The sequence below is a fragment of the Convolutriloba macropyga genome, chromosome 5 (assembly GCF_964194025.1).
Source record: "Convolutriloba macropyga chromosome 5, txConMacr16.3, whole genome shotgun sequence".
Taxonomy (NCBI): Eukaryota; Metazoa; Xenacoelomorpha; order Acoela; family Convolutidae; genus Convolutriloba; species Convolutriloba macropyga.
The window spans coordinates 44,600,063-44,619,175 of NC_134472.1; the positions used below are offsets into that span (position 1 = coordinate 44,600,063).

Consider the following 19,113-nt stretch of genomic DNA (forward strand, 5'->3'; position numbering starts at 1 on the left):
CCCAGCTAGTCCCCTAAGCAAAATACAAAGTTCTACAACAAAACACCAAAGTTTGTACATATTTAAACTGAAAATGTTAAAATTGGAACACATATGTAAGCACGGGAACACTTGCAAAAAGGACGTCCGCAAAAATGGCTTGTGTTATAAAAAGTGCAAGTGTGCTCAGTGGAAGCTTTGAGTGAAAAAATGTGGCATCGAATAAAGGTGCACTTTGAGAGAATTTGCACCGCGGTTTTTTTTGTCGCGGTTCTTTCCAAAAAAAATTGAATCGCTTGACAGAGCTGTGTGTTGAGCGCAGGATTTTTTTAACTGAGAAAATTGAATTATTTTGCATGGTATATTGGCTTTTGCTAATGAAATGAGACAGAAATGACAGATTAAACTAACTTTTTACAACTTTTGATGATTAAAATCAATAATCTTCATCTTCGTTCCGGATCAATAATCTTCATTTGCAAAATGAAGAGAACATTTCACCTGATAAGACTAGTGTTTAGATTTCAATTTATCTGGTCAGGGTTCATTCGTTCACGCATGAGGAAATTTTCACTAAAGAAGTGCTGATTAAGACCAAAAAGTCGTTCACTGTAGTTTTTTCACAGTGCATCCAAATCCATCCGACAGCGAGAAGCTTTATTGGTTAAGGGAACTATGGCATGCACGGTGATTGAACTTTTTCTCTATTGTTTAACTGTTGTGGTAAAATAGCCTCCAAAAATTTGAATTCAGAAATGTGCTACAAATGGACCTTGTGTATAATTTACAAATATAAAAAATAATAACTATGTAAGCAGCCAACTAAAGCTATCAAAGTTCTACAAAATGAACAATTTCCGAAGCATCGTCTACAGTGTGATCATTTTATTATGTCAAATATTGTTTCTTGGCAGAATTTCAAGAAAGCATCTGTGTGTTGTTACGTAGATTTTGTTGCTGTTGTAAAAATAAAGCTAAACTGCTGTTCCCTGAGGCGTTCTCGGACATGGCAGTCCGAATAAGATCTAAATTGTCACTCGAAGGGTTCCTTGCCAATTGTGGTGCGGTGATTGGTTGTTGGTTTTTCATGGCTTCAGCCATTGCTTTCCTATACATAAAAGAGTTTAGACACAGCTGCAATGCTGCTTGGTTTTGCTGCGCAGTCAATGAGCTAGGGTTCAAAGCTGGGCCGCTGGACTGTTGAATGTTAGCGCTCGATGGCATGATGCTAGTTGGAATTGTTTGTTCATTCGCAGTTACTGGAAGTTGCCTGATGACAGATCGCTGCTGGGCTGGCATCATGTACGGAGGGTACCCCGCTGGAACCCCCGTCAGTGGGTTTGGGAACCCCGCTCCAGGTGCAATTTGGGAGGTCGAAAACATATGAGTGGGTCCCAGAGATGACGGGAAATTACTCGCAGCTGCTAGGGATCCAAACTGAGCAAAAGATGGATGATGGCTTCCATTTGGAGAGATCTCGTTGAGGTTTGTGTTCCGAAGTGAAGACGTTGCCGAGTGGAGAGCAACTGATGAGGGGAAATCGGGAGACGAGTCGTCCCGGTTTACAGAGTTTGGGGTGGGAGGCAGTCCGAGGTTGTCCGAGGGGGAGTTTATTGGGGATGTTGAAGCGGAAGAGAAGGAGGAGGAGGGGAATTTGTGCTCGTGTTTCTTCATGTGGCGTTCAAGGTTAGTCTGTTGTCCAAATGCTTTGTCACACACCTGAAATCAAAGAGAAGGTTATGATGATATTCTAGATATCTATCTTCATTTATTTTGAATTGCAAACATTTGAAATCTTTTTCTCGGGCAGGAAATAAATTTTCGCCGTTTAATTAGAAACATAAGATGAATAAATCTGAATTCCATCTATTCAATCGTGTGCACGGTTACGTAACTGATAAAGTAGCTAAGAAAATTCGGTACCAATGAAGAACTAAGGAGCGGTTCGAGATGCAAGCCAGAATATTGAAGCGAATTTAGGAGTTTGAAATCTGCCAGTGTATATAAAAAATCTGCTACTGCTAAATCTGGCATTGCAGAAATCTGGCATCTTAAAACTTGCACATGCGTGCTTCAATCACAACAAGGGCTTGCTTATTTTGTTTTGTAGATGTTAACACCAATTGTGAACTGTACCTTGCATTGGTATGGTTTCTCCTTGTTGTGGATATTCCTGACGTGGCGTTGGAGGTTGCTAGAGATACTGAATGCACGATTACAGTACTTGCACACGTACGGCTGCTCCCCTGTGTGGGTCCTCAGATGCCTGGTCAGATTTGCAGAGCGAGGAAACACTTTGTGGCAGAATTTACAAACGTATTTCTCCTTGCTTGATGCACAAGGTGACAATGGGTCGCTAATTGCACAGCCCACATGTGCGTCGTGATGACTCGGCGCGGGTTTCAACAACCCTGGAAAATAAGCGGCCGAGACTGGTGAAGTTGTTGACATTCCTTGGGCTAAACCCCCAATAGCTGCCTGGTTACTCGACGCCAAGCCCAGTTGAGACTGCTGCAAAAGATTGAAAACCAAGTTCCGGTACCCAAGTTGGTCAAAAGTGTTCATGCGGACGTAGTCAAAATCAACTGATGAATTTGTACCTAGTTGGCCGAAGCGAAGCAAATGTTGCAGATGAACGAAGGTAGGGTTCGACTTTAATGCGTCGGAACTATTTGCTGTTTGTCTGTCGGTGTTTTCACCGTCTGCTGTGCTCGACGCACCTTCCACGTTATCAGGCTCATTAGACCGGTCTAAGGAGGTTTCCCGATCAACAGTCTCAATGTCAACTAACTCGCTCTCGGCGTCCGTTTTTGTGGTTCCGCTAGCATTTTGCTCATCATTGCATTCCTCTTCGTGAAGGTCACGGGCTAATTCCATTTCGCAATCATATTCAAAGTTTCCATGTGGACCATTTTCAATGCCGTCAGACGATGACATCATTTCTTCGGTTTCAGAATCAGATCCCAGTTCATCATTCAGACCCATTTCTGATTCATTCATAATTCCAGAGTGTCGGCTATGATTACTCAAATCCAGGGGCGATTCTCCAGAGCTTAAGTGTCCGGGAGTATCTTCCTTCCTAGTGTAAATGTCGTCATTCGAACTAGGCGTAGGAGTCGATTGGGCGAGTTGGCCCATATGGCTATTTGGGTGCTCAGTTGCAGAGCCTAGAAGCGAAGCCGAGACGCACGATCGAGGGGAGACCAAATGCTGGCTGGGAATGTGAACACTCAGGTTTTGCACAACGTTGGCTGAAATAGGAGGTCTGACAACTTTGAGGAATTTATTGATGCAAAAACGCCTGTGCTTGTTCAGAGCACTGATTGATTTGAAGCTATCTCCACAAGTTGAACAGGTAACCTTTCGGCAGCAATCAGCGTGCATCCGTTTATGTCGGCATAAGTTAGAGAACTGCGTGTAAGACCTGTTACAAACTTCGCACACAAATGGTTTAACGCTGCTGTGTATATGCATGTGTTGTTTCAAGCCGCTTGTTGTGGCGAAGAATTTGCCACATATTTTGCAAGAGTAGTTCCTGTACGAAGATGCGTGTTCCTTCTGTATGTGTGATTCCATAGATTCGATTGATGGGAAGGATTGGTCACATGATCGACATTGGAGCCGGGCAGAGGAACTGAACTCTGACCCATGGGGTAAGTTTGTCGATGATACCTGCAAACGTGAATAGCGTTTAGAACTGAGCGTCGTCATAATGCTTATAAAATTATCTCAAATGGGCATGTTCTGTTGCAGCAAATCAAGTTTTAATATTTTTATACATGTTTTTGCAGCATTTTACGGAAAGCACAACTTTTAGTTCTTCTGATTGCCGATAGATGATTCTTTTTAATTTACCTCTCATTCGTTAACTAAGTTCCCCAATTCAAAAATCAATTTATTTGTATCGCCAACATCACATTTTCTTGGCCACAAACCGGTCCATACTATTGCTTATAACTAGGATTTGTTTCCAGCCAAAGAGTAGGAATTGTACAAACTCTTACCGACTGCTGTTGTTGTGACTGTAGATCTTTTTCGTCACTCCACCCAAACCTGACGAAAGAGCCGCCACTTGATTGTCCTTTTTTGGATGTTGTGGTTGCTGATGTGGTTGGATGCTCATTCTCATTGGCAGACTGCAGATTACTTTCAATTTTGATTGGCTGGTTGCTTCTTTGCTCGCCAGTTGCTTCATCTATAGCAAAAAAAATGTTCATGATCAATTTAGGGCAGATAATTTAAGGAAATTTTTTTTAAATACGACAATAGGTTGAGGAACGTCGAAATTTTATCTCACTCAAAGAGAAGGGAGACGATCAAATTCCACCTTTTAAAGTGCAAAAACAAGAAATGTGATTCAAAGATTAAATTTTAGTTTCAGAACATTGTAAATCAATCACGATTGCACCAAACTAAGATTTGCTGAATTTAATCATTGTGTCAAAAATCGATTGAGTATGTTAACTTTCATTTGAACTAGGGGAATATATAAGGGAAAGAGAATTAAGGCTAGCAATGACAATATTTGTGAACAAGGTGTGATCAGATTAATTAATTTATTAAGGAAATGCTCCAAGGAAGAGTAAAATTGATCTTTGGCCTTCCTAGCGGAAATGCTTCGGAAAGACTTCTCTTTTCATCTGGGGCTGTAATGATATTAAAAACAAACAGCCCTACACCTTTTTTAATCAACAGTCCAAATTTATACAAAGTCCCCCTTGTTCAAATCAACATCAGCGCCCAAATAGAGAAATCCCAGCAAACAAAAAGCATCTTGGGGGAAATTCTGCAAGGATTGAGGAATCTGTTTGTATTGTTTGTTCAAAATCACAAACAATCAAACCCTCCCACCCACCCCCCCCCCCCACCCCCCTAACTGCACACTACTCAGCAACTCTTTCCTTGTGTTGCATACCCCGGTGATGCCCGGTAGACGCACAGGTAAATAGGGAATACAAAAAGGCGCAGGGGAAGTTGGCCCCCATGTCTTTGATTGAGCCGCTAAGGAGTATCCTTTACAAGCTAACAATGCCCATCTAAATTTAGTTAATTTCACGCTTTGATTAAAAATAGATATTAAACTTAAGCACCCTGGATTGCAACCACAGTTAACAACGTAACAAAATAGAAAATACAAAATAGCTGAAACAAGTTTAAAGTGAGATTTAACAACTTAGCCTAAAAACGACAACAAAAACACAACTTACCAGAAATAAAGTTTTCCATTTGAATTTATGAAAAATGCTAAAATTCTGAAGTGAAAAGATGATCTGCGCAGAAGGATAAGTTTCAACTGTTCTATAGAGAGTTAAAATTGGTTATGATTGAGATGGTCTGTGATTATATAGATATCTACAAATGTACGACTATCATTACAAAATGGAGGCATATTTTAAGGTATTTGTAAATGAAGACTCGAAAACTTCCCTTCAAAGCAGATTTTTTCAGTTTATTATTTGTTATTCAAACTACCAGACATTTAATTATTAAGGAAAATACGCACTTCAAACGACTAGCATTGAGTGAGTGACTGAATTAATTAATCGGTTTATAATTGGTTATTATGCGTATGAAAACTGAGTGATTAATTTCAGGTGGGTGTGCTATTAGGCAGACATATATGTATCTAAACAACTCTTTGATCATAGCAAAACAATTCATTTGGTAGAATTCAATTACAACTTCTAATTCTTTAATGTTTCGCTATATAGAGTTCACATGGAAAAAGTACATGCGTTAATTAACGAGGTATGCTTCTAGAACTTTCTAGAATATTCTTCGCCTCGATTGAATGAAAAAGGGAAGCGAAAACTGCAGGGACCCTGTTCACATTGAAGTGTGAAATAATTATGGGATGCCGCTTTTAAAATATCCATTATTTTGAAATGAGTTGCGATTTAATTGTACGGATGTAGTAATCAAAGGCTGAGTAGTTGTTGACAAATATCAGAATTTTTTTTCGGCATTTCTTGAAAACAATATCTCAAAAGTATGCACTATCCATTATAAGGTATGATCTGGGAAGACATTTCAAATGTGATTTTTTTTCCGTTTGAAGGCGCACTATCTTGCATCAAATCTACCTTTTTTTTTAAAAAAAATGGAGTGATTTCATTAAGCTGAATGGAGCTGAATTAAAAAAACATGGATTTGTAAAATCAGGCAAAAATTTTTTCAAATGATTAGATTGATCGTTTTATTCTTTATATAATAATACAATCTATATAAATTTTCAAAAAAATCAGATTTGGAATATAAAAGGAATTTGTGTTAATTTGACAAAGTCAAGGTTGAATAATCATGAGCTGAGCAGCAACGGCTGTTAATGTAAATGGCACCGAGTATACATACTATACATATACTATAGGTAGTAGTGTTAGTATAATAGGCAGTAACACTATCCGTACAGTGCAATTATAGGGCAACATCTTTCACTCAAAGCACGACACATTTCACTTAAATCCCATTCACACAGAGATAGAGTTCCCTGGGTCGGAACAGATTTCAGGGCTAGCTTTCACTGTAGTGAGGACAGTGCGAGAGAGTCACTGGCTGCCTCTTGTTGCAATATAGATGAACAGATGGAATTAGAAGATGCCTTGCGTAGGATGACTTGAGAAAGAGGAAGCTAACGAGCCATGCACAAAGCATCCGCAGTTTAAGCAGGGGAACCGCCGCATATGTCAAACATATCCAATCAAATTTCAACTTTCTTAACAACACATCAAAACTATCAACCCACATTTTTTTCTTAAAAAATTGGTGGCTTTTTGCAGATTTATGCTAAGGTGTCCATGACATCGTAAGAAGAACACCGCGAGGCCGATGGTGGGGTGGAGGAGGAGGAGGGGGGGGGGGGGGGTGCAATAAAAGGGTATCGATGTTAAAAGCCAGCAGTTGGCAATAGAAGCTGAAGTGAGGCAAGGTAGAGTGAGTTAATGTGTAAAGTTAAAGAGATGGAATGCGAGCGAAGATAAGTGATAATCGATTGTATTATTAGCTTCTTCTTCCCAGAAAGAGAAGGAGAGGGAGAGTGGGGGGGGGGGGGGTGAGAGAAGAGAGATCTTCTGCTGGAGAGGAATGGGGGGAGTGTTAGTGACATGAAGAGCCCATTTGTATCTATCACAGCCCATCAAAGACCGCTCTCTAAACATCTTCTCAAAGTGTGTCAACACTACCAACTGTCAAACACACACATTCACACAATCGCAATCCAATCCACTCTTTTAACCCTCAACCAGACTATTTGGTTCATTTATATCTCCAACTGTTTCTTTTCTTTATTTGCTCTCACAGTTGGCCTTTATTTGAGATGAAACAATTTGAAATGAAACATCCAGCATTAGAGGTGCAAGTTCTCAAGCCATATCTGATAAGTTAATAATTAGAGAAAGTTCTGAGGCAGAAAGAGAAGAAAAACAAAAACTTATCTCGATTTTTCTAATTTTCGGTTTAGATTGATTCATTGAAAGAAAAATGAACTAAACTATGATTTAAAATAGCAGACATATTTCGACAAGTTTTGGTTAAAGAGAAGACGCAATTTGTGAACAAAAAATTGATTTTAATTTTAAACAGTAATAAAACATTATTGTGATTTTTCTGGCGTCAAAAATGATCAAGTCAAAACAGGTAACCAACGCTATACAGCACCATTTGCTAGTTGTCAAAAATAAATAGCCGATCATTTAATCGATCATTTGGTGACGTAGTTATGAATCACTCAAACACATGATTGAGGTCAAAGTTCACCAGGTAGTTACTCGTTATTTGGAAGAACGGGGCGGGGACAATCAGAAGTGGCTAATCATAGAATCACTGATTTCATCATCACCTTGCAAATTGTTCACCCACGTAATCAGACTTTCGGGCAACTCAAAATCAACTGGGCGCCTTTAAATAGCTACAATGGGTTTGCTAACAACGACACACAAAGATGTGATTATTAATAGAAGCAGAGATATAATAGCCCAACAGCAATTGATTAAGTTAACAAAAGATGATAACAGATTAGTAGCTAAACGGATGTTACGATCGCAGTTTTGTTGGTGGGTGGCAGGTTTCGGTGTTTGAAACGTTATCTTTGATGGAATTGATAAACTAGTAAAGGTATTTTATTTAGTCAGAGTTGATTAAAGAACAAAAATTGCTCTCGCTAAGTTTGCGCCTCGCAAATATATCACTTATAACTAACTAATATCATTCATAACTCTTATTGATAACCCCTCAAAGGCTGTTTTGTTATCAACCAGTTAATGGGTAAACAGAGCTAACTTGGTTACAACAAGGTAATCTTGAGCATAAAGACTTATTGTTAAGACTATTTATCATATCATAAGGGGTTATAACCAGCCAGAAACAAATGACCAGCTGCAAACTAACACTAAGTGTCTTTTATATAACTCCTTTATGATTTTAATGTCATGAAACATATGGCTACTTCTTAGAGTTAATTTTAAAAAGAATGATTTTCTATACAAACGAAAAGCAAAGGTTGAAATAAATTTAATTTCCAATATTTGCCGACGTTCATTCAGGCACTAATATTCAAAAAATTTATAAAATTATAGCGAGCACACCAAAACTAGTAGATACACCATATTGATGGTGCGACAAAGTAAAATTTTGTAATTTAAAAGTAGGATGACAATTTTAACACAAGCACTAGCATACACTAAGCAATACTGATTCATTTTAAAGAATAGTGACAATTAACAACAACTCTAAGATTTGTTTTCTTTTCACCAATAACTTCAATAACTATTAATTCGTTTCTAATTGATCAAAAGCAATAAATTATCTCAAAAGATGAATGACCTGAATGGAGCCGCGATGGATATATGCAATATCTCAAAACAAACAAAAACTAAGTGAGGGGGTAGGGCGACAATTTCCATCATTGTTATTGCTTCACACCAAAGGCGTCATAAGTTATTATTTTATCACAAATCCAACAAAAAACTACAAAGTCCAGCAGACTAGGCAGCCATCTCATCTACCAAGCCAAAACAAACTTGAAGTGAAAAACCCCATCAAGTTTTGTTTTGCTGCCGACTTTTGAGATAATTTGGGGCGTCTTGCTATTGAATTGATTGTTAACATATCAATTTCTTACCTAGGGCAAAATGCGGTCTAAATTAAGAACATCAATACGCACGCAGACTAATTAAGAGCAAGAGCATATATTTTGTTTATCATGATCATATGGTTATACACAGGCCATAGTTTGTATTGTTGATTCGCACAATACAAAGTTTGAATTGATAAGTCTTTAAATTGTGAGAGAGCATATTGATATTTGATCATACTCGCTTCCGGTTTCACTTCGTGAACAGGCGAGGCACTCTTCAGCAAAGTGACACACGATCACGCCTTTTTCAACAATGGCTAATTGCTTTAGAATAAAAGACAAGTTGAAACGAAGAGTGAATTCTGGAAAGTTTTCTTTTGCAAATTTACTTCAAAAATGGTATCACAGATCCAAATGATACTCACAAAAAAATATTATAATTTGTCAGATTATTTTGCTATAATAGCGCCATTTATGTTATTCGTGACTAATGTATCGACTTGGCCAACCGCCCAGCGCGAAAATGGTAAAAAAACAAATGGCTCACGTTTATCATTAGTGGCGAGACTTAATTTATTGCAATCTTAAGTTATGCGGACATCTAAGCAGGCCTTGCGGGCTATAGTCTTCAATTACCCAATTGAGAGCCAATTAGCAAAGGTGTGAAATAACAGGTGATCACTTATATATCAAACTTAACTTTACCCAGCGGCGATAATTGAACAAATGTGTTCAAACCAGATGGGTTAAGTGTTCATTCAAAAACACGGAAGAGCGCAATTCCCATTTTCAAAGAGGGTAATATGCTTATACTGCTCTTCTGATTATAAGCCAAAAAGGGGTTTAAGACAAGTTAACGAGGTGGTTATTAAAAAGAGAAACTAGTTATAAACCATGTGGTTCCCATTGTCTTTCACGGACGGCGGTGAAAGTGTTGTTTGATGTTGAGCTACTAAATTTAAGAGTATTATCACAAATAGTGGATTGTTTTGCTTTTTGACATATGGCAGACGGTATAGGAGAGGGGCGCAAACACACAAGTCTCTTCTGTTCACCCCTTCTAGGCAACCCAAATGTCATTTGGTTTCACTCAGTCAAATTTCAAAACTTTTCCTTACTTTTCTCTCTCTTTCCTATCCTTGCGATGCAGTCTAAATTGTAGCCATCTGCTAAAATAGTTAATCATTCTCCTATTAAACAAGTGCTACATTGTATTGTTAATCTTCAATTAAACAAACTCCCTCTGTTTTCCCAAAACATGTATTTTAATTGGATGCCCTGAGCAGAAAAATGAACAAATTGACGAATAGCAGACATCCAAGATCTTATGAATGAAATCTTATGAAAAATGTAACAAGATCTGAAAAAAGAAAAAAATTTCAAGATTCAAATGAATTTGTTCATCAAACTGATATTGTTAGTTCTACCTCCTTTCAATATTCCAATCTCCAATTCATTCCCCCCCCCCCACCCCCCCACCCCACCCACACCCCACACCCTCCTCTATTTTAACACATCTTTTCTTCATCCGCAAACTTTGACCCCAAAAGCCTGTCCACAATGAGAAGTTAGTTTGGGAGTTGAACAATTTCAACTGAACCCAAATGGAGTGTCTTTTGTTTAAAATTATGATTTCTACGAAATAGTGAAAAAAAAGCAAATCACCTGAGATTTTCAAAAAATAGTAATCATTTTATTTTTAAAAAAAAACAACAGTTGACGCACACATGATTTTAGTTTACATAATTTGTCTCGTGAGAAGATTAATGGTAGAAATTCTGGAAGCTAATAGTCATAAAAGTACAAGCTCAGTTACACGTTAGCCCATAATGAGCATCACAGAGTACCCGAGAGTTGAGATTCAGAGCTAAAGACTATAGCTGATGCAATGGTGTAACGCTCAAGACTTGCAAGTAAGAGATGCAGGTCGCAGCCCAAAACTGATCCAGTTTAATATTAGTTGCAACTACCCCTACACGCCCTAACAATTAAATTTGAGATGCAAAAACTTTGTAAGTCTATGAAAAAGTTTTAATGATAGAATTTTTCAATATTTACCCAAGTTTTACCAATATTTTACATTTTGATTTATGAAATTAATGCTCCGTAATATAAAATTCTATGATTATAACTTTTTGTCAACCCGGGTAGGCAGGCTTTTGCCGAACAAAAGAGCAATTAATCCTACCAACATCCTTAAAAGGAGCCTATGACGTCAGTTCACTTCTATTGCTCATACGTTTTATTATTTTTTCCAGCCAAAAGTCTCATATTGTAGATGAGCTTTAAGATACTAAAATAACGCCTATGCATAAACAGAGTAAATTAACTTAATTTTGATTTATTGCTGTCTATTTTTTAGGAATTCTTGGCTTCGAAACTTCAATGTGCAAAGGAAAAAATTGTATCTTTGCATCATTTAAAGGAAATATTTCGCCTGATTGAACGTTAAACATATTTAAGATCAAAATCTCCTCTCATAAAACAGGAATCTCATACAGTTTTAAGGACCTCATTTGTCCACCTGATAAAGTTGAAATTTTTTGACATTGAAACGCGAATTCCACTTGACCTCAACTTAACGTTGCAGAATCACAGAAAGTGCTTTATGAGACGGAAGCTGAAGTTAGCTCCCCGAGTGACCAGTTCCTGGGTTCCATGCAAGATCTCGATATCATACAGATCATACTATATTTATTTCCTAGTACGATCCTTGAATTAAATCCCCGAAAATCATATAACTTGGCCATTGTATCTTACTCGTGCTGCCTGGTTCAGAAAATAGATTCGAACGCGCAAAACGGAAAATGCACTCTCCATTATCCGCCTACATCTGCTATTTTTGTTTGAAACTAGAGGTGGGAATTCTTTCATTTTGTTCGGGGTATTTACGGTTTCGCAAATGCTTTCCAGCAGCTGAATTAGCGTTGTAAACAGGACTTTTTAAGTTTTAAAATGAAGATCTCTGCAGTGCTGGATACTAGAATGCCACATTTTTCCGTGTAAATCTGAGGGTGTTTTAAAACTTGCAAAATGCGTGTTTCAAGCAAGGTCACATAACTCTGCCTAAGTTTATTCAAAATTCTGGCTTATATCTCGAACAGCTCCGGGGTTGTCGATTAACACCCTATTTTCTCGGTGACTTCATCAGAGTCACGTAAACTATGCATTCTTAGATGCCAGCATCATAGACTGAACGAAGTGTAAGAACATGAACCATAAAGCAGGGAAAAAATTAGTTTACTACAAGTAATACACATGTGATCGATTAATTGATTTGATCCAAAACTTACCATCTGCGCTGTTTGGGCTGATAATGACGTCATTCTCCAACTGTCCTCCTTCCATATCTTCAGTTCTATCCATCTGGCTGATTGACACGTGATGTCTTCTTTCTCGCGGACGTGAACAAGTCTTCGAATCTTTTGGTCACTCGCAAAAGTCTTCACGCGTTTTGGGGAGTTTGAGTAAGAAAATGAAGAAAGGCGAACAGATTACAGTTTATGTGACTATTTGTTGAGTTGAAAAGGTGATAAAAATTAATTATAACTGTGAGATGAATTGAGAAGTTGAGATTGGTACGGTTGATTTGAGATTAAGAAAGTGATGAAAATAAAAAGAGAGACTTTATAAGTGCTATTTTTTATCGACCGATCTGTTGCAGCAATTACTTTTTATAATTGTCTCCAGTACTCACAGGTTAGTACAAATTATAAACCAGTTTTATTATTATCATCTACTAATCCAAATTTTTATCCGGCTGATTGATCAGATAGCAGCAGAACTATAGTAGTATATTAATTTTATGTCTTTATATCTTTTGCTTCTCTTTTCAGGCGTCGCAAAGACTTTCGCACCTTTCTCAATTCTTATTGGCTGAGCGGTTTGGAAGCCTTGTAGCGCTCTGATTGGTTAATCGTCCCATTATCAGCAAGAGCTCTTTGACTAAATAGCTTTAGCAGATAAGCGCTTGCCTCTCGATTTAGCTGTCCAGAAGGGCGGGCGGTGCCTGCCTTCTTACTATTTATGCGGCTTTTAGAGGGGCCGGCCAATCAATAACTGGTTAATAAACTGGTTAATTAATGAAAAAACAAACGGGCTGATGATTGCTACGTGCGTGATGGTTTTGGCAATGATTTAGCGCGTCGATTATTTAATCAATTTTTAGTTAGTAATAATATATTTAGTTAGCGACTGATCAGAAAAGTGAAACTAAATGACGAGCAAACACTTGAAAATTGACTAAACTCTTGAAAGTTGATGGGCAAATAGCTTGACCATTAAGGTGAAAAAACACATCAAACAAATCAAGCCACTAGTATTACTACTACTACCACAACCACTACCACTATTCTATTATTTTGTATACCTACTGTATACACATTCAGAAGCTTACTAATTAATAACAAGTTATAATCAATTAAAACTATCCCCATCATGTTAGCTTGCCTGTGTCCACATCTCTATATATCCATATCAATCATCAGCACTGAATGAAAACCATAATCACAATGTGCTTTCATTATTTGTTCATATGTTTACAGTTAGTCGTTTTTGAAGTTCTCAAGTACTTTATATCCCCTACCCCCTCCCCAGGTTAGAACTCCCACTCAAAGTGCTATTCGAAGCTCGGATTCCATTAAGAAGTTTGAACAGTCCCTTTACTTCTGTAAACTCAGCAAAACTACAAGTTTGTTGATTTTGCACAAAATCTCAATTAAAGCTGGCGCGCATATCGCCGCATTGTTTATCAAAGGTAACAACAGATCAGGGGATAAAAACAGCAAACAAAAACAAAATCAACAAACAAATTGAGCAGTGACTTGATAAATTGGACAATACAGCGACAGGAAAATGGTTTTTCAACGAGCAGTGTAAACAATTTGCACAATTTCTCAACATGTTGATCTTTGATGATCTTCAAGTTAAAAACCCATTTTATGACTTTGTGACTCCTCTATCTTTTTCTGAAGTTGCAATCATCAGAATAAACTAGACATAGCAGACAAAATGTCTCAGATCAAAGCTCGCTGTCGAGGTTATCAACTCCCACGTTCATTTGTTATCATTACACAAGATATATTTTAGGACATCAAGCTCAACAAAAAGACTTAATCGACTTAAATATTCACTCCAAATCTTTTGTAATTATACCAAAATTACTGAGCGGCGATTTTTAGTCTTTTTCAAAGGATTGGTGACACGATAACAGTGCTTAGCTGCTTTAAAATTTTCGCCTTAAATTGAAAGAGCACGTGCTGTCGAGGTCCCAGACCGAAACGACGACCTCTGACCAGAAGAACTTCCAGCGCCCAACTGCGCATCGTATGCTTGAATTGCAGTGTCTTGGAAAGAATTTGAGCGCACGAATGTCTGTACAATGGTCTGTGCATGATCTAATAAGAGGCCCTTTTTTCTCAGCAGAACAGGACTTTGGCACACAATAGCCTGATCAAAGGCTAATTTAAGAGTGATCATTATAATGATATAGGCATCCATCTATTTAATCTTTACGAGCCTTTTAATGCAAAAATATGAATATCAAGGTTTAAAGGAGCTGATACACCTAAACGAGCTGAGGTGTGATCATGGTTAATTATCGTCTGACTGAGTATGATCAGCAAGTTGAAAACACACAAGTCTCTTCTGTTCACCCCTTCTAGGCAACCCAAATGTCATTTGGTTTCACTCAGTCAAATTTCAAAACTTTTCCTTACTTTTCTCTCTCTTTCCTATCCTTGCGATGCAGTCTAAATTGTAGCCATCTGCTAAAATAGTTAATCATTCTCCTATTAAACAAGTGCTACATTGTATTGTTAATCTTCAATTAAACAAACTCCCTCTGTTTTCCCAAAACATGTATTTTAATTGGATGCCCTGAGCAGAAAAATGAACAAATTGACGAATAGCAGACATCCAAGATCTTATGAATGAAATCTTATGAAAAATGTAACAAGATCTGAAAAAAGAAAAAAAATTTCAAGATTCAAATGAATTTGTTCATCAAACTGATATTGTTAGTTCTACCTCCTTTCAATATTCCAATCTCCAATTCATTCCCCCCCACCCCACCCACACCCCACACCCTCCTCTATTTTAACACATCTTTTCTTCATCCGCAAACTTTGACCCCAAAAGCCTGTCCACAATGAGAAGTTAGTTTGGGAGTTGAACAATTTCAACTGAACCCAAATGGAGTGTCTTTTGTTTAAAATTATGATTTCTACGAAATAGTGAAAAAAAAGCAAATCACCTGAGATTTTCAAAAAATAGTAATCATTTTATTTTTAAAAAAAACAACAGTTGACGCACACATGATTTTAGTTTACATAATTTGTCTCGTGAGAAGATTAATGGTAGAAATTCTGGAAGCTAATAGTCATAAAAGTACAAGCTCAGTTACACGTTAGCCCATAATGAGCATCACAGAGTACCCGAGAGTTGAGATTCAGAGCTAAAGACTATAGCTGATGCAATGGTGTAACGCTCAAGACTTGCAAGTAAGAGATGCAGGTCGCAGCCCAAAACTGATTAATTTAAGAGTGATCATTATAATGATATAGGCATCCATCTATTTAATCTTTACGAGCCTTTTAATTCAAAAATATGAATATCAAGGTTTAAAGGAGCTGATACACCTAAACGAGCTGAGGTGTGATCATGGTTGATTATCGTCTGACTGAGTATGATCAGCAAGTTGAAAACGAGCAATTTAATAAATTACATAAAATATGCGCTTGCATTATAGCTTGAGGGATGTGATCATTAGTGATTATTGTACTGATGGGTCTCGTCAGTAACGAATACCTCAAACTGAAACGGCATTTTTGAAAGTTTCTTTCTGTATAAATCTTGAAACTCAAATATACAGAACTGTCGAGCAAAAAACTGATTTTGTACACATTAGTACATATTTTTCAAAGACAGATATCAATTTTTTTGGCTTCAATATGAGTTCTTAATTATTTAAGTTCGATGTTCGTCAGTAACTTTTCAATTATCTGCCCTAAAAAACAACAATCTAAGTCGGAGCTGTATCAAAAAATTTAAAAGGCTACTTTATTTGCAATTGTTGATGGAGCATGAAAATCTGAAGCACACATTCAAGTAACTACGCTCTGAAAAAGATGCGTTGCCAAGATATTTTTGGCTAAAGGCGATTAGAAAAAAGAAATATGGATAATCATTTTCTAAAATAATTAATTTTTGTTGCATTCAGTTACTAAATGGAAAATATTCTATGATCGATGATACAACCATCAAAATGATAACCATCAAAATTGTACAATTATAGCCATGATTACCCTAAAAATTTTACAATAATCCAATATAACTGAAGGAGAATACTGCCACTATCAAAACCACTAATTATTTTTTTATAATGTTTTTGATGCTTTTTTACGGGCAATATAAACGCATAGAAAAACGTATTCAGTCAGAAATACAATTTTGTGATTCAGCAGAATGTTTCAAGTTTTTTGTTTTTGCTTAGAGAAGCTGCTTTAAAATTTTCACCAGAAATTAAAAAAAGCACGTGTTTTCTATGTCCCTGCCCAAAACGGCTATCTGAATCTGCGCATTGTATACTTGAATTGCATTTAATTTGAAAAATTTTTTAGCGCTTGAAGGTTTGGACAATGGTCTGGGCATGATCCGATATGAGGCCTTTTTTTCTCGACAGAACAGGACTTTAGCACACAATAGCTTGATCAAAGGTTAACTTAAGAGCAATCATTATAATGATATAGGCATCAATCTATATGTAGTCTTCACGAAAACTTTTAATGCAAAATTTTGAATAACAAGGTTTAAAAGAGCTGATACACAAATCGAACCAATGTGTGATCATGATAGAATATCATCTGACAATTTAATTATAATGTATTCACTTGTCGTACAATAACTTGAGCGTTGCGCTCATAAGCAATTATTGTACTAATGGCTCTCGTCAATAACGAATACCTCAAACTGGAACAGCAATTATCCAAGGCTCAGCAGTTGCGCAAAATTAAAGAAACACAATTTATACGGGATACATAAGGCACTGGAAGTAAATTTTGGAAAAAGGATCCGAAGCGTAGTTTCACTTTGCTCTTGGACAGCACCAAGGAACCAATTTATAATTTTTTTTATCACACCTAAAATATCTAAAACTGCTATAACTGTTTTGTATGCATTTTGTATGCATTTGTGTCATTTCATTCTGTATGGGTCTTAAAACACAAATATATGGAACTGCCAGGCACAAAACGGAGTATATCTTCTCCATATATCAAAATCAATTTTTTGGCTTAAATGTGAGTTCAGAATTTTTAAAATTCGATAATCTACAGCAATTTTTGGATGATGTGGCCTAAAAAATAAATATCTAAATTGGAGCTGTCTCGTAAAATTTTGAAGGCTGCTTCATATGCAGCCATTGATAGAGAATGAAAATCTGATGCATAAATTCCGTAACTACGCTCTGAAAAATGGATGCCAAGATATTTGGGGGGGGGGGATTCATTAGAAACAGGAATTATGGATAACCATCTTCTAAAAATTACTTAAGTTAAGCAGCACTCAAATATTAAGATCAAAAATGATGTATGATCAATTCATGTGTTTTTGTCAGATTGCGTAAATGACAATTATGAAACTTTTACGGTTTTCAGAGCTCTATATAGGAAAATATTACTTCTAACAAAGCCATTACTTATTTTTCTTATATTGTCTTTCATGATTTTTTACAAGAAATTTAAACGCAAAGATAAAAGTCTTCAGCCAAGTACATTATTGTGACTCACTGTATGATTTCGAGTTTTTTTTAAAGAAGCAGTAGTTTATGTCAAAGATTTTGAACAATATTTCTTTGCAGGGCAAAGTAATCATCAACTGAGCACTCTTATTAAAAAAAAAAGATTCCCACTCTGTTTTTCAGACTTCCCAAAATCATTTTATCCGAAACAGCAAAATGAAATGTTTTTTCTAAAGAGGGTGTATGTTAAGCCTTGAAATAATACGTATTTAAAGATGATTGGCCAATACTGCAAAAATATGTAAACTTTAATTCATTCTTTTCTACATTTTCTGTTTATTTCGCCTAAAAAATTTTCTTTAAACTCAGATATAACTAAAAAGTGCACAGTCACGAAACCTTGGAACCCAAAATTGTTAACAAAAAATAATCCTAATTTTGAATCCATTCATTTCATATTTCACAAGACGACATTTTTGAACATATCCGCGTCATGTTATAAAACGAATTCTGAAGTTCAAAGTTCGGGTTACGTAGTTTGATGACATTTTCTAGATATAGTAAGCATGAAACGTGTTTCTTTCTACCAGTTCCTTTTCGGTCGAGACTATTACCGTCTCGCCTATTTATTTATTTAATTTATGAAGTGTGAACTTGAAAACCTCAAAATGAAAACGTTATTCAATTCGTGCTTATGGTAATTAATAGCCTTTCTAATGATACTTTTTGAAATTAATATGAGTAAACTTGGCATTGATGAGTTGTTGATCTACGGTTGGTTTAACGGAGACTAATCAAATTACAGCGGCACCTTAGCATGGCTAAATAATTGAATGTTAAAATGACTGGCCAATGAAGAACATAATGTTCCGCATCCCTCACCTGTAGAAAATTATCATCTATCCTTGCTATTTATAACTACATATAATAGCAGGAATTCAAAAAAGGAAAAATTTAGTTGGATAGTGCCTAGCAACCAAAAAAGGATCCCATTTGGTTTATTTTATCAATCATACGAGGATCATAAATGTTAGAAATCATAATTTTGAATACGACGATTACCACGTAAGGGCTGTGATCGTTTTTGTCTAAGGAAGACGACGAAACAACGACGATTTCTTACAAGTGAAAAACGAAATTCCTCAACACGGGAAAGATATTGCCAAGAAAATTGCTGTCTTATAAGAAATTACTTTAATGGATAAGAATTTTTATCGACGGACTAAGTGACGATTAAGGAAATCAATCAATGACAAATGTACTATGAGTAAAAAAATTTATGTCATTTATGTTGTCATTTTTGTGTCATTTTAAGGGAAATTTGATA

The 19,113-nt window shown here is 36.5% G+C and overlaps 1 protein-coding gene across 2 annotated transcripts; it reads right to left on the reverse strand.

Moving 5' to 3' along the window:
* Positions 1 to 708: 708 nt before the first annotated feature.
* Positions 709 to 12,842, reverse strand: LOC142339411 (uncharacterized). 2 transcript variants are annotated; one of them, XM_075389429.1, is made up of 4 exons: positions 12,343 to 12,842; positions 3,984 to 4,174; positions 2,116 to 3,651; positions 709 to 1,698 (listed from the first exon to the last, which is right to left on the reverse strand). In XM_075389429.1, exons 1-4 carry the CDS (start codon positions 12,413 to 12,415, stop codon positions 898 to 900), a joined length of 2,601 nt encoding a protein of 866 aa, XP_075245544.1. In that variant the 5' UTR covers positions 12,416 to 12,842; the 3' UTR covers positions 709 to 897. The 2 variants fall into 2 exon arrangements, with proteins under 2 accessions (XP_075245544.1, XP_075245545.1); XM_075389430.1 differs by lacking the exon at positions 12,343 to 12,842 and adding an exon at positions 5,187 to 5,294.
* Between the last annotated feature and the right edge of the window lie 6,271 nt (positions 12,843 to 19,113).